Source organism: Anomaloglossus baeobatrachus, chromosome 5 (genome assembly GCF_048569485.1).
Source record: "Anomaloglossus baeobatrachus isolate aAnoBae1 chromosome 5, aAnoBae1.hap1, whole genome shotgun sequence".
Lineage (NCBI taxonomy): Eukaryota > Metazoa > Chordata > Amphibia > Anura > Aromobatidae > Anomaloglossus > Anomaloglossus baeobatrachus.
This window is the reverse complement of record NC_134357.1, coordinates 168438403-168455539: the sequence shown is the minus strand read 5'-3', so window position 1 is coordinate 168455539 and position 17137 is coordinate 168438403. Positions and strand designations below refer to the sequence as shown.

At 42.7% G+C, this 17137-nt stretch overlaps 1 protein-coding gene across 1 annotated transcript in view; it reads right to left on the bottom strand.

The window, feature by feature from the left end:
- OGDHL (oxoglutarate dehydrogenase L) overlaps window positions 1-17137 on the bottom strand; it is a 148945-nt gene that overhangs the window by 87122 nt on the left and 44686 nt on the right. The window contains exons 3-4 of the mRNA XM_075349014.1: window positions 3674-3865; window positions 2032-2134 (exon numbers count right to left, since the gene is read on the bottom strand). Of these exons, the coding sequence (XP_075205129.1) occupies window positions 2032-2134; window positions 3674-3865 (295 nt within the window). The remainder of the gene's footprint in view (window positions 1-2031; window positions 2135-3673; window positions 3866-17137) is intronic.

Here is a 17137-nt window from a genome sequence, read left to right as displayed (position 1 = left end):
TTTCATAGTGATCTAGTCATCTGCGGTTGACCACTGCACATAGGAAAGCTGCTTTCCAATTGGAGGAGGCTGCTGTGCATGCAATAAGGAGGGCTGACTGACCAGTGCAGGAAGAGCCCATCTGTAAGTGCCACAAAATCACATCACATTTGCTGACACACAGATAAGTCAATCTTCACACAGTGCATCTGTTACTGCGTTTTTGTGCATTTTTGAGGTCACAAACATACACCCAAATGCATGCATTTCCTTCTCCCAGCAAAGTCTATGAGATTTCTATTTTGCTGTCCACACAGTACATCTTTTTTGAAGATGTAGCATGTCAATTCTTTTTGAGCCCTTCTAGTCAATAGAATTGACTCAAAAATTGCAATAGGCAAAATGCGGTAAAAAGTCAAAACGTGGTTTTTTTAATGTGTTTTTTGCTGCGAGTGCGTTTTTTTGGGGGCCAAAAACGCTGCATCTATGTGTTCAAGAAAAGCTGCAGTGTGTGAACATAGTCTACAGGGGACAGCCACATTAATCTTTGTTAACTGCACTAGCTTTGGAGGAAGAGGAGGGAAATCCAGCTATTTATAAATTTCCTTACATTTAATGTCTGCCCAAGGAGCTTTGCGACATAAAAGACTAGAGAGTATACAAGTCAGACACCTAACCCTACTACAGGCAGTCACAGGGTTTGCCCTTTATCAGTGTAGAACAGAAATTGGCTGCAGTGAGGAGCCTTTATAGGGGCTATCCAGGACTAGATTTATTTTTCAGTGTGGGCCGAAGAACTAACAGTCAGGTAGCTGTCATCTACCTGCCTGTTCTGCCCAGTGCAGATCTCCACCAGCACAGAGCAGTCACAGCCTGCCGGCGATAATACAGCAGCCCTGAAGAGGAAGAACTGCTCTATGGACTGTTTCAGCTCCTATAGATCTAGCAGTTCTCTAAATGCTCTGTATAACCACCCCCCCACCCCACAACCACACTGACAGCTTTCTATATACACTGTGTATAGGCAGAAAGCTTCCTATCGGTGGGGGTAGGCTCATACAGAGCTCTTGAATATGGAGGACTACATGGCAGCAGAATTACTAGTCCTCTAGTGATAAACTCATGCAGACAAAGCAGCGATTTTATTACAATGACAGCAAGTAGCCCAGAAAGGGACATCACTGGAATCAGGATCTCTGTCTCTATATTATACTACATTGTACTTTTGTTACACTAATTGAAGAGCAGGTGTAAATAAAATTACATCTGTGAACCAGTGAGTGGTTCTGCCCATTCATTAAAATCCCATTTATTTTTTCGAAGGTGGTAATGATGGCATGATATCAAAAAGTCCTTCATTTTTGTTCCAAATGTGTTGTTTAGGGGGTGGGGGGGTAGTATCATTCAAGTGTTATTTTGTGACTTTTATGCTACATTTTGAACATGCATAAGCAGTAGAAAAAAAAATAAATAAAAATCCATATCCAGAACACACTGCCCAATGACTCAGAAGTTTAAAAAAATAAAAAACACAAATAGAACAGATTTAAACAGAAACTAACATTAGGCCTATAAAAAAGTGCAAATCAAAACACTGCTAGGAACTCCACCAAAATATGGTGTTTCCGGAGAACGGTGTTACACATTAAACCAGAATAAACAGTGTATTGCACACTCCTCTGTGACAGGACAACATGGGGGACATAAAGCATAGGCCTTGTTACCTATAGATGTAGCCATTATTCATTTCAAATAAATTGTTACACTATTTTCTCAATGAATACAGTTGATAGATTTGATATTTACAATACATATACATTTTTTTTATTTATGGCTACAGCTATAAGAAAAAAGACAAAAGTATAGATATAAATCACTAAACAAAGCAAAATCATACACATAGCATGAGTGCATAATCCACGCCATCATCTACATCACTATGCAGTAGAAGCACATAAAGCTAAAACATAGCAAAGCCACAGAGAAGGCAGAGCACTAAGAACAGCACTCACGTCACTACCTGCTACACAATCTACAGGCCTGAACTCTCACCAAGTTTATCAAGTGTAGTGATAAGATCAGACGGGACAAAAGAGTCCAAGTCGGCATCCAAAATTCCAAGAGGGTCCAGCTGAGCCACATGATGTCCACGGATCTGTCCAATTTGAAGAGGTAAGCCAAAGAAAACAAAAACCACAAAATAAGGTCATCAAGTGGCCTAGTGTGCTGCTTACCAATGTCTGTGTGTCCCACCGAGTCTTCATCCACAGAATCACCAAAAAAGACTTGATTAATTCCTAAAGGATCCAAACTTGCAGCATGGTGTCCTCTAATCTGCAAGTAAGGACAAGACTGCTGGCTGAAACCACCGCTTTCTTCCACGCCACTGCACCCGTCACCAGGCCGATAAAACTCCATTTTATAGATTTTTATATTATTTACATCCACTATATATTAGCGTATGTATGAAATATTCCTTCCAGAAATTTAAAGAACATTTCTACCGTTATCTAGAACGCAGTCATTTCTGTTAATATAGGTTTGGAACAGAAAAGAGGTCTCCTTAAGGCTATGTGCGCACGTTGCGTAATTACATGCAGTTACGCTGCGCTTTGTAGCGCAGCGTAACTGCATGCGTCCTGCGTCCCCTGCATAATCTATGGAGATTGTGCAGGAGCCGTGCGCACGTGGCGTATTAGAGCCACGTGCGCTTCTAAGAAGTGACATGTCACTTCTTTCCTGCGCTTTGCCGGCAGCCCCTGCTCTGTCTATGGCAGGAGTTGCAGGCAGAGCGCATGGAATCAGCTTTTTTTTTTTTCACTACAGACATTTTCGGCAGGGATTTGAAGCGCACGTGTGCTCTTCAGATCGCTGCAGAAATTTCTGCAGTGAAGTACGCAACGTGCGCACATAGCCTAAGGAAGCCACAGAGTTGTATTGACAATAGTCATTGGTAATAACATGCAAATTAGCTCTCTGCAAGAAGAACCGTCTCAGAGATGCCCTCATGGGAGCTAGAAACCCTGTACGTCAATGTATTACCCATTAAGAAGTCCTGCAACATGACTAGTGCCAGTGCTCGGCATGGATGCGGTAAAAGTAGCCCAAAACAGTTGTCTGCAGATAGCAGTCTGGCTTGGCTAATTATTCTAGTCATATTGCAAGGTTTCTTAAATGCTCAGACATTGACTTACAGGGTGACAACCCCTCTAGGTGGAATATCCGAGATAGTGGTCAGATGGCTCAGTGTTTAGCACTGAAGACCTGAACTTGAATCTGACCAGGTTTCAGAAGGTTTTCTCCTGCTCAATACCATGCCTATGATTATGCAGCCAAGTTGCACTCAATAATAAAGCAGTGTACAGTAATCTTATAAACTCTCGTTGTTGCATATTTTTTTATCTCTTGGTTATGTACACAAAAAACAGAGATTTGGAACTATAAGAAAAACTGAGCACCAACCGATACAAAAAGTATACTCGAAAGTAAAGTAGTTGAGAAACTTTGATCTAAAATGTAATTTGGTGGAAATTAAGTGCCCTAGCTAAGGAGGAGGGTCGCTTTAGGGCAACTAATAGACAATCTTACAAACATGTGTGTGGTGGACACCTGGAAATTGAAACTCTTGGTTAAAGTATATAACCTAACAAAAGAATTATTTTGTAGGGAGGTCATTTAGTTATAAGGAGCTTACCTGGTATGCCCTGATTAATGACTGCACGGCAAGATGGTCCTCCACCAGTTTCTCTGCTTTGGCCGGAGCCATAGCAAGACCTTGGCTGCGAATCAGCAATGCTTTATTTTGCATATCTGCTGCATTTGCCATCTGATGGGTTTCATGTGGTGAAGCACCAGCATCAGCATTGCGGAAGAAAGCATCCCATGACTGTTCAAAAAAAAAAAAAAATTTTGAGACTTTGTGAATGTTATTAAGAAACCGAATTTACAAATTAGAATATACTGAATGCGGATTAGAGAATATCCAATAGTACATACTGTACATCCACGAAGGCATTTCAATGGGTTATAAAATATAATAAAGTACATTATGTTTTTCTCTGAGGAGCCGCAGTGTTCGGTTAAACACGTGTAGGTGAAATCATGTAGCTGTGGTCTGATAGTGGACGGACAGCACGTATGAGCTATCAGGTTCCCTTAAAATGCCACATCAATGTATGAAAATAATACATGTCTATGCATACAAATGTAATACTGTTTCTTTTTATCTTATCATTGTGCCCACAACAACACAGCATACAGAGCTCCTGTGGATTCACACTATGAAGCCGATCGGAGCTTGTGAGCTGCCACATGGGGCTTTGTATTTTTTAAATTACGTCCTGTATATGGTTTAAAAAAAAAAAAGGAACATGGCACCATTTTTTCTGAAAAGATTTAAAAGGAATTTTTACAGAAAAATGCTCTATATGCCTTAGGTCGAATTAGGCTAGGTTCACATTTCCGTTAAAATGTATCAGTCACAATCCGTGGCTATGGTAAACAACGGCATCCGTTTAGCGGATTCCGTTGTGTCCCATAGACTTGTATTAGTGGCGGATTGCGACTGATGACCTAACGTTGCATCCGCTGCGTCGCGGTCAGTCGTTTTTTGACTGACCACCGGGCGGGAGCAACGCAGAATGTAACGTTTTTCTGGTCGTCAAAATTAACGCACCGCACAGGAATCAGTCGCCATCCGTCAAGCTTGTAATGGATGTCTATGGTGCTGGATTCCGTCATGCTCTACTGAGCATGCCCAGCATGTTTGGCACACCCACTGGGCTGTCCCAAACACAAACGGATCATGACTGATCCGTCAAAAAACGGACGCATAGCGGATGTAACGGACGCGAGGGATCAGTTTTTTCACAGGATTCCCGTGAAAGGAATCCTGTGAAAAACACATCCATTGCGTCAGTTGACATCTAAAAAACAACTGATCCGTTGCTGACTGACCTGACAGATTTAAAACAACGGAATGTGAACCTAGCCTTAACCAACATTGAAAGTACAGACTAGCTACAAGTCTCCTGACCTGACCTTGACAGCTTCATATGCATCTATAAGATAAGGCTAAAAATCGGGTCTGAAGACCCACAGCCAGCAATGAACTATGCACCGTGAACCCCTACTCAGATGTGCCAATGTGTGAATGTGGGCTTAGAATGAACTGGGATTATGTGATATCTCCTAATTAAGATATGGGTTACACTACACGCAACTAACATCTGATGAGTGGTCTCTCCCTCAAGAGTCCGGGAGTAAGAAGTTGTATTAACAATTCAGAATAGTGCAAATACTTTTGAATAGCAGATATTGTTATTTAATTAGATGTTGCTGTGTATAGATGTATAAGTTGTCCAACAGACAAAAGCGCATCGATTTATAAGTTCAACGTGCGCATGGAGCAAATTCAGAAGATGAGCCTACATTCATAGCTCAGTGCTGACCAACGGGAAAAAACTACTTGATAAGAAGCCAAAGTCTCACAGGACTTACCTGGCTCACATCCGAGTCAGTCTTCTCATCTACTGTAACCAACTACAGAAGGCAGTCACATATCAGACATTTTTAACTTAACACAGACTCATCTGGAGAACAGGTATCGTTTTCCACCCCAACACGCTGCAAACACAGTTAAGACATAATTTAATGGCAAACGGCTTAAAATAAGGCTGTGCGCACGTTGTGTTTTTTCCCGCGTTAACGCTACATTTCAAACTACAGTGTTTCAGTGCCAAATTGCATGCGTTCTGCTTCCCCAGCAAAATCTATGAGAAGTCCGAAAATTCAATGCGCACGCTGCTTTTTTAAATGCAGCGTTTTGGATGCCAAAAATCGAAGCGGAAAAAAAAGCAGCATGTCACTTTTGTGCGTTGTAGCTGAGTTCTCCACCCATTGAAATCAATGATGTGGGTCAAAACGCAATCAAAATGCACTTGGACTGCATTTTTATTGCGTTCCGCATGCTTTTTTGACAAACAAAACGCAGGTCTTTCAGTCTCTCTCTGTCAATGTCGGTCACTCTGTCTGTCTGTCTGTCTCTTTCTCTGTCAGTTGGTCGCAGTCTGTTTCTCTCTCTGTCCGTTGGTCGGTGTCTCCCTCTCTCTCATACTCCCCGATCACTGGCGCGGCGCTGCACGGCTGTCACAAAGCTCCGTCGGCTTTTCCCCTTTTGAAAATTCCGGAAACTCATTATTCCATCTCGTATTCACTGCTTTCCCCGCCCACCGGCACCTATGATTGGTTGCAGTCAGACACGCCCCCACGGTGAGTGCCAGCTGTCTCACTGCAACCAATCACAGCCGCCAGTGGACGGATCTATATCGTACAGTAAAATAAATGAATAAATTTAAAAAAAAAAAAAAAAAAAAAAAAAAAAAGGACGTGCAGTCCCCCCCAATTTTGATACCAGCCAAGGTAAAGCCCCACGGCTGAAGGCTGGTATTCTCAGGATGGGGAGCCCCCCAGCCTAACAATATCAGCCAGCAGCTGCCCGGAATAGCCGCATCCATTAGATGCAACAGTACTGGGACTCTACCCGGCTCATCCCAAATTGCCCTGGTGCAGTGGCAATCGGGGTAATAAGGAGTTAATGGCAGCCCATAGCTGCCACCAAGTCCTAGGTTAATCATGGCAGGTGTCTCCCCGAGATACCTTCCATGATTAGCCTGTAAGTAAGTTAAAGAAAATAAACACACACATCCAAAAAATCCTTTATTTGGAATAAAAAACAAAAAAACCCCCAAAAAAACACCCTCTTTCACTACTTTATTAATCCCCAAACACTCATCCAGGTCCGGCCGGCGTAATCCACACAAAGTCTCACGACACTTTCAGCTCAGCTGACAGGAGTGGCCACAGACCATGACCGCCCTCTGTCAGCTCCACGCAGCAACTGAAGTTAGCCGCGCGATCAGTGATGCGTCTCTCAGGTTACCCGCGGCCACCGCTCTCAGGTGGAGGACTCCAGCTGTGGCCGCGGGTAACCTAAGTGACAGCACTTCAATCACTCAGGGGATTTGCGGTCACCGGTGAGTCCTTCACAGGTGACCGCAAATAAGGACGCGACACACAGAGGCACGGGATGACAATGAAGTAAAGTGAAGTTCATCAGAGTTCATTTTTATCGCGCAACTCTGTCTGATGTCAGCGGGCATGTAGCAAAGTTTAATTGCCGTAGGACCACACTGTCAAATATGCATGCGTTTTGGATGCATTTTTTTTTTGACAATTGCAGGGTTTACAGTTGTCCAGTCTGCCAGAGGGTGCGTTTTTTTCTGCACTTGACAGAACACAGCGTGCGCACATATTCTTAGGCATCTTTCACATGTGCATGTTTCTTGCGACATCTTGCGACATCTGTTTTTTTCACGGATGCCACCCGTACCCATGTTATTCTATGATCTAATTCACATGTGTTTTGACATGGACCGTGTGGCCCCACATCGACACATGCCCATGTTTTCTCTCCAGCAGCACTGATATCACACAGCCCACACACCGATGTGACCCGTGTGACATCAGTGTGACATGTACCGGAGAAAACAGGTGTCTTTGAAATAAAAAGATTTTCTATCCTCACCTGTCTCCAGCACTGCTGTCTTTTGCGCTCCTGTCACTTGCTTCTGGGCTCGGACATTATGCTCATTGCATATTCACTGCACTCACCGTGGACCAAGAAGCAACAGCAGCGCCATTGACCGCATCACTGGAGACAGCATCGCCGGGGACAGGTGAGTATCCAGCAGTGAGTATGCAGTGATGTCATGGTTTCATTGGAGTATCCAATGAACTTGGATGACCTCCTGACATTACTGCCAAGCGACCCACGCTACCGCCGTTGTCACGGCAGTGACTTCACGGGTCCAGAGTTTATTGGGAACTCTGATGAAACCGTGATATCACTGCCGCACACACTGCTAAGGGCGCCCTTGGGGTCACCTTGGCTCACCTTATGAGGTCATCTCCAGTCACTGCAGGGAAGCACACACAGCAGTGTGTGAGAGCCTGCAGGTGCTGCTCTCGCAATCAATGAAGAACGTTTGGTTCTCCATTGAATGTGCCAGTCAGTATGGGATTGACGTGGGCCCCCTAATTGGATTACGGCGGATCAGATTAGGGCTTTGATAACAAAAAGAGTGTCTCTCGTCTTTATTTAATAATTTTCTCTTTTTATGTCTTTTCAGGTTCGCCTTTGGGGAACATCATGGGACCTCACAATGGATGATGGCGGACCTTTTGTATTTTTTTAACAATGAAGAAATAAATTGGTGAATGAGGCCTGGAGTTGGAGGTTTTGTTGTTCAAATAATTTTTATTCTGCTTTCAACAACTTGATTAGTAATGGGAATGTCGACAAGACACCCACCCATTAGTAATATAAGGGTTTGATGCCCGCTGGCAATTCACAGCTGGCACCAACCCCACAAATATTACCCTACTTTCCACTACAACAGGGCAACGGGAAGAGCTAGATCCAATGCCAGAATTAGCACATCTAATGGATGCGCCACTTCTGGGGTGGCTGCAGACTGCTATTGTTAGGCTGGAAAGGGCCAAATAACCATGGCCCTTCCCTCCCTAACATTATCAGCTGCCAGTTGTCTGCTATACGTTGGCTGGTTTTAGAAAATGGAGAGGATCCCACGTCTTATTTTTGAAAATTAGTTGATAAAAAAAAAAAAGTGGGATCCCCTCTACTTTTAATTACCAGCTAAGGTACAGCAAAGAGTTGAGGGTTGCTCGCAGCTGCTGCTGTTCCTGTGCTGGATATGAAAATTGGGGAGGGAACTACTTTTTTTATTTTTTAACTAAACAAATATGCTGCAAAACAGCTGGCCAAGTTAGCTATCTTTTTATCTATTGAGCTATTCTGGGTTTTTTTTATATGTTCATTCTTATTGTCTTTCTTTATATCCATCCCTCTAGCTAGCTATCCATCCCTCCACCGTGTTTTTCCAAAAATAAGACCTCCCTCAAAAATAAGCCCTAGCAGGGATTTTCAGCATTTTCGGAGCAAGGCTTAAATATAAGCCCTCCCCCGAAAATAAGCCCTAGTTGCGGTTCAATAATGAAGTGTCCAAAAAAAGTTAAAGATACTGCGGACACCCCGCAATCATTCTCATCAGATGTTGAGCAGAAGACCTGCAGTGATTGCACCACCGCACACATCCGATCTCTCACACACACACACACAAACATCGGTTCACACACACACACACACACACACACACACACACACACACATCGGAACACACACACACACACACACACACACACACACACAAAATCACCACATCCAGCGACAGATTTCTTCTCACCTGCAAATGGGAAGTGGGGGGGGGGTTGTCTGCTTTTTTGGGGGGGTAAACTTACCCCCAACCATGTTTCTCCAAGAATAAGACCTCCTCCAGAAATAAGCCCCAGTGCTTTTTTGGGGGAGCAAAAAAAAAAAAGTATACGACAGTGTCTTATTTTTGTAAAAACATGGTAGCTGGCTATCCATCCCTCTAGCTAGCTAGATAGCTATCCAAAACTGCAGCAACCCCCCCATATGTAACCTCATTTTGGAAACTACAGCATCACATAAGACCCATTATTTTTATTATACGTTCTGTGTGATATTTTAGGGTGTTTATATTGCTACACTACATTTTTGGTTCGGGTTAACACTCACGGATAATAATATTGTACAACTGCCCTCACTTTGACTACTACTAACTCCAAACATTATTGCCAGTCCTGTATGCAAATAAAGGATTTAAACAGATATTAAACTTGGAAGTTAAAGAGCTTTCTTCAAGCTTTCAAATTGCTTTAATTAGTTATGTAGCATGAAAGTAAGCAAGTTAGCAATTGACTTGCTTTTTCTATCTGTTCTCATTCCCTGCAAGGAGAGCTTTTTTCTTTTATTGTGTATAGCTACTTTTCATGGAGCTTGCCTCCAAACTCTGGTAAGACCAGGACTGTGGCGTCAGTAAGGAAAACCTCTGACTCCAATGCCTCAATTTCCCTGATTCCGACTAACTCCGACTCAACAACTCCCTCATACAGTTAAGACCAGAAGTTTCCATCCACAATCTAAAAAGAGACATGCATGTTTTTCTCACTGACATGAAATCAGAATAAACCTTTCCAGTTTTAGGTCAATTTGGAACCAAATATATTTCTTTTTGCCAAATCCCAGAATAATGAGAGAGATTGTTTTAAGGCATTTCTATTACTTTCTGCAAACTCAAAGGTATCCATGCATTTCATTAGTATTTGGTACTATTGCCCTTACACTGTATGACTTGAGTGAAACGTTTTGGATCTCCTTCCACAAGCTTCTCTCAATAGTTGGTAGGCATTTGGGTCCATTCCTCTTGACACAACTGGTGTAACTGAGCAAGGTTTGTAGGTCGCCTTGCTTGCACCTGCTTTTGCAGCTTTGTCCATAAATTTTCAATGGGATTGAGATCAGGCCTTTGTGATGGCCACTCCAAAACATTGACTGTTATCCTTAAGCCACTTTGTAACCGGTTTGGCAGTATGCTTCGGGTCATTGTCCATTTGGAAGACCGATTTCAGCCCAAGCTTTACGTTCCTGGCTGATGTCTTGATATTTTGCTTCAGTATTGCCACATAATCTTCTTTCCTCAAGATGCCATCTATTTGGTGAAGTACACCAGTCCCTTCTGCAGCAAAACAACCCCACAACTTGATGCTGCCACCCCTGTGTTTCACAGTTGGGATGGTGTTCTTAGGTTTCAAAACTTGTCCCTTTTTCTTCAAACTATAACGATAGTCATTATGGGCAAACAGTTCAATTTTAGTTCCGTCAGACCACAGGACATGTCTCAAAAAGTTAAAGGTCTTTGTTCCTGTGTGCAATTGCAAACATTAATCTGGCTTTTTTTATGTTTCTTTTGGAGTAATGGCTTCTTCCTGACAAAGTGGCCTTTCAGCCCATGTTGATACAGTATGTGGATAATGACACAATTTTACCAGTTTCTGCGAGCATCTTCACAAGGTCTTTTGCTTTTGTTCTTGGGTTGATATGCCCATGCCTGACCAAAAAAATCTCTCCCTCTCTGGGTTGATATGCACATGTCTGACCATAGAATCTCTTTCTCTCTCTGGGTTGATATGCATGTCATATTTTAACTTGCGCCATATATAAAACATAAAAATAAAAAAAAAAACCACAACAATAATAGTAATTAAAAAAACTAGTATTTGGAGACATGTGGCAAACATAGGTAAGGCTAAGTTCACATTTCCGCTAAAATGTATCAGTCGAAATCCACCGCTATGGTAAACAACGGAATCCGTTTAGCGGATTCCGTTGTGTCCCATAGACCTGCATTAGTGGCGGATTGCGACTGATGACCCTGCGTTGCGTCCGCTGCTTCGCGGTCCGTCATTTTTTGACTGACCGCCGGGCGGGGAGCAACGCAGAATGTAACGTTTTTCGGGCCGTCGAAAACAACGCACCACGCAGGAATCCGACGCAGTCAGTCACGCTTGTAATGTAGGTCTATGGTGCTAGATTCCGTCGTAATCCATCTTACGACGGAATCCAGCGCTGGATTCCGTCATGCTCTACTGAGCATGCCCAGCATGTTTGGCACGCCCACTGGGCTGTCCGAAACACAAATGGATCATGACTGATCCGTCAAAAAACGGACGCACAGCGGATGTAACGGACGCAACTGATCCCTTTTTTTCACAGGATTCCTGTGAAAGGAATCCTGTGAAAAACACATCAGTTGCATCAGTTGACATCTAAAAAACAACTGATCCGTTGCTGACGGACCTGACGGATTGAAAACAACGGAAGTGTGAACTTAGCCTAAAGCATACAGGAGCAGATCTAATATCTCATTACATGTTTCTCAAGTTTGTGTATCTGACATTTCTAATATGAAAATTAAAGCCATTGAAAGAGCTATTAACCTCATAGCGGTGACGAAATGTGTAGGAAGCTTCTAAATAAATTCTATTGGAAGTGGAGCTCTGTCTAAATAGATTAGACAGAAAAATGAATTACTAGAGGCCCATTTATGTGCAGCCAAACGACAACCAATACGCCCAACATTTGGCATAAAAGTAAACGATGCACCTTCAAAGGTTTTAGAACAGGTTTCAGCTCTCTCAGACATATTGTTTTCAAGATATTAACCAAAAACATAATACAAAAAGGAAATGTTAATTTACAGCCAAATGAGTAAACCAATCTGTCTCAAATTTGGCACATAAGTAAAATTCAGGCAAAATTTTAATTTAGGTATTCACTCTTTTACCATTTTAGCGCTACTAACAAAAAACAAAAAAAAGAACACAAAAAGCAAACATTCATTTATGGCCATGCAACTGGACAAATTTGCCACAAAGATAAAATCAGGCACATTGGAAGTTTTATTACTAGGTTTCAGCTCTCTCTTAAATGAATGCTCTAGTTACTCGTAAAAAAAGAAAAAAACAAAATGGAACAGAAACGCAAATATTAATATATGCTCAAAAGTAATGAATCAATCTCCTCCAAATAGAGCACTAAGGTCCCAGAGAGATGACACCCAGTCTATAATGTTCTGAAGGACCGGAATTACTTATTGCTCTCAACGTATTAACAAACCAACCAAACACAAAAGCAGACATTAATTTAAATCTCTCTGGGACACTACTAGAGACTAAAGGCCACTTTACACACAGAGAAAAACCTTTGGCAGATCTGTGGTTGCAGTGAAATAATGGACATATTGTTCCATTTGTACACAGCCACAAACCTGGCACGGATTCTCCACAATTTCACTGCAACCACAGATCTACCACAGATCTGCCACAGATTTATCTCTGTGTGTAAAGTGGCCTTTACACTTTCTGCATATAACATCTCCGATATGGTGGCTTCATATCAGAAGCAAACAAAGTTCTTAACTACACACAAAACAACAGTTAAACCAAAGTAAACCAGAGCAACTAGCATTACATACATACAGCGACATCCAAAAGTTTGGGCACCACTGGTCAAAATTACTGTTATTGTGAACAGTTAAGCAAGTTGAAGATGAAATGATATCTTTACTTTGATTGCATCAAGCCATTGGGTTGCTGGTCTTCCTTTTTGACTTGTTCTTTCTGACCATGATATCCTACGAAGAGGGCAATCACTGGAGAAAAAGGTGTCCAAAAAAGGCAAGTAGTAGCTTGGTGATCATAGCTTCGAGTGACACATCTGGCTTGATTTCCTCAAAAATTGATTTGGTTTGTTCTTCTTGCCCTCCATGCTTTTGATATGATCCTACTTCAGCACCACATTTCAAAGGCGTTGATTCTTCTTCTGTTTTGTTTCTTTATCATCCACCTTTCACATCCATATGTTACCACAGAAAACGACGAACCTATGTACGAGTTTTGTACGAATCATGTCTTGGTCGCCAGTGAAATGTTCCTTGATTTGAAGATCTTGTCAACTGACTTCATAGTTGATTTACCCATAGCTATCCTCCTATTGACTTGTGTCAACGTTGGAACGTGAGTGATCTACAGTACGAGTTTGTTGCAGTCTATCTCAAATGTGTCTACGTCGTACCTGGTAGTCTATATGTTGGTCTTCTTTTTATAGAGTAGCAGTCCCATATTCAAGCTTTCCAGCTCGACACTCTGTAATAGGTCCTTCATTCCATCTACGTTTTTGCTATCAATGCTCTATTGTCGGCGTATTTAAGATTGTTGATGGGATTAAATACTAGACGTGAAATATCTATTGAAACTTACAGAGAGCGTTACAAACGCGTAACGTAGTAGCACTGTCTATGGTGTAGGTCTATGCCCCATTATTTACAAGAAAATAAAATTGGAGCTATATTTTACTACATAGTGGAAACTGGCTCAACCATTCTTTTGGCCTCGCTGGGGCAGAACCTTGCTGCTTATGTAAACTTAATGGGGTGAACTAACAATTTTGAAATGTGTTTATATGGAATTATCTTGTGTCCACCTCCATTAATTTTTGTCCAGCCACATATTTACCCTTCAGAATTTACAGTGGGTACGGAAAGTATTCAGACCGCTCTAAATTGTTCACTCTTTGTTTCATTGCAGCCATTTGGTAAATTAAAAAAAGTTCATTTTTTTTCCTTCTCATTAATGTACACTCTGCACCCCATCTTAACAGAAATGTAGAAATTTTTACAAATTTATTAAACAAGACTAGAAGACATAAAAAAAGCAACAATAAGAGGATAATGTCCTCCAAAAATCAAGTATTACTCACAGCAAGTTGGGCTGCAGTGTGTACATCGCCCTGGCCAAAAACTGATGCTCTAGCAGGATACAGCTAAACCCCCACTAAGTGGAGGCACCACAGGTGCAGGAGAAGCAGATCACACACACACCTTCATGGAATGGAGGGGAGGTGACTGCTAGATGATAAAACTGCACACAAGTGGCTTGCATAGAGCGCTGTTCACATGCAGATGACACAGTCACAAACCCGCAGCCTATTAGGTAACGCCCTTCTATTAGATCAGGCGGGCTGCCAAGCCGTACTCCACTGTATATCATGCACGGACAGACACTCTACAATGCAAGGCCCAACAGAAAGGGGCCTGGCTGTATCCTGTACAAACAAAAAAATGAGGTTTTTGTTGGTATTTATGGCCATAAAACGTAAGCCTACACCCTCGTCAAGGGACCTCATGTCTGTAGGTCCCTACACTAAATATAAAAAAAGCAACAATAAGAGGATAATGTCCTCCAAAAATCAAGTATTACTCACAGCAAGTTGGGCTGGAGTGTGTACATCGCCCTGGCCAAAAACTGATGCTCTAGCAGGATACAGCTAAACCCCCACTAAGTGGAGGCACCACAGGTGCAGGAGAAGCAGATCACACACACACCTTCATGGAATGGAGGGGAGGTGACTGCTAGATGATAAAACTGCACACAAGTGGCTTGCATAGAGCGCTGTTCACATGCAGATGACACAGTCACAAACCCGCAGCCTATTAGGTAACGCCCTTCTATTAGATCAGGCGGGCTGCCAAGCCGTACTCCACTGTATATCATGCACGGACAGACACTCTACAATGCAAGGCCCAACAGAAAGGGGCCTGGCTGTATCCTGTACAAACAAAAAAATGAGGTTTTTGTTGGTATTTATGGCCATAAAACGTAAGCCTACACCCTCGTCAAGGGACCTCATGTCTGTAGGTCCCTACACTAAATATAAAAAAAGCAACAATAAGAGGATAATGTCCTCCAAAAATCAAGTATTACTCACAGCAAGTTGGGCTGCAGTGTGTACATCGCCCTGGCCAAAAACTGATGCTCTAGCAGGATACAGCTAAACCCCCACTAAGTGGAGGCACCACAGGTGCAGGAGAAGCAGATCACACACACACCTTCATGGAATGGAGGGGAGGTGACTGCTAGATGATAAAACTGCACACAAGTGGCTTGCATAGAGCGCTGTTCACATGCAGATGACACAGTCACAAACCCGCAGCCTATTAGGTAACGCCCTTCTATTAGATCAGGCGGGCTGCCAAGCCGTACTCCACTGTATATCATGCACGGACAGACACTCTACAATGCAAGGCCCAACAGAAAGGGGCCTGGCTGTATCCTGTACAAACAAAAAAATGAGGTTTTTGTTGGTATTTATGGCCATAAAACGTAAGCCTACACCCTCGTCAAGGGACCTCATGTCTGTAGGTCCCTACACTAAATATCTGTTGGGCCTTGCATTGTAGAGTGTCTGTCCGTGCATGATATACAGTGGAGTACGGCTTGGCAGCCCGCCTGATCTAATAGAAGGGCGTTACCTAATAGGCTGCGGGTTTGTGACTGTGTCATCTGCATGTGAACAGCGCTCTATGCAAGCCACTTGTGTGCAGTTTTATCATCTAGCAGTCACCTCCCCTCCATTCCATGAAGGTGTGTGTGTGATCTGCTTCTCCTGCACCTGTGGTGCCTCCACTTAGTGGGGGTTTAGCTGTATCCTGCTAGAGCATCAGTTTTTGGCCAGGGCGATGTACACACTGCAGCCCAACTTGCTGTGAGTAAGACTAGAAGACACTAAAAAGTAGACTTGCGTTTCATATTACAGTGAGTACGGAAAGTATTCAGACCCCTTTTAAATGTTTCACTCTGTTTCATTGCCGATAATTGGAAAATTAAAAAAAAGTTGATTTTTTTTTCTCTCATTAATGTACACTGTGCACCCCATCTTGCCAGTAATAAACAAATGTAGAGATTTTTGGGAATTTATTAAATAAGAAAAACTGAAATATCACATGGTCATAAGTATTCAGACCCTTTGCTCAGTCACTCATATTTAAGTCACATGCTATCCATTTCCTTCTGATCGTCCTTGAGATGGTTCTACTCCTTCATTGGAGTCCAGTTGTGTTTAATTAAACTGACAGGACTTGATTTGGAAAGGCGCACACCTGTCTATATAACACCTCACAGCTCACAGTGCATATCAAACCAAACGAGAATCATGAGGTCAAAAGGAACTACCTAAGGAGCTCAGAGACAAATGTGGCAAGGCACAGATCTGGCCAAGGTTACAAAATAATTTCCGCAGTACTCAAGGTTCCTAAAAGCACAGTGGCCTCCATAATCCTTAAATGGAAGAAGTTTGGGACCACAAGAACTCTTCCTAGACCTGGCCGTTCAGCCAAACTGAGCAATCATGGGAGATGAGCTCTGGTGAGAGAGGTAAAGAAGAACCATAAGATCACTGTGGCTGAACTCCAGAGATGCAGTAGGGAGATGGGAGAAAGTTCCACAAAGTCAACTATCACTGCAGCCCTCCACCAGTCGGGCCTTTATAGCAGAGTGGCCATATGAGAAATAAGATTCTCTGATCTGAAGAGACGAAGATAGAACTTTTTGGTGATAATTCTAAGTGGTATGTGTGTAGAAAACCAGGCACTGTTCATCACCTGCCCAATACAATCCCAACAGTGAAACATAGTGGCGGCAGCATCATGCTATGGGGGTGTTTTTCAGATGCAGGGACAGGATGATTGGTTGCAATTGAAGGAAAGATGAATGCGGCTAAGTACAAAGATATCCTTGAAGAAAACCCTCTTTCAGAGTGCTCTGGTCCCCAGACTTGGCCGAAGGTTCACCTTCCGACAAGACAATGACCCTAAGTACA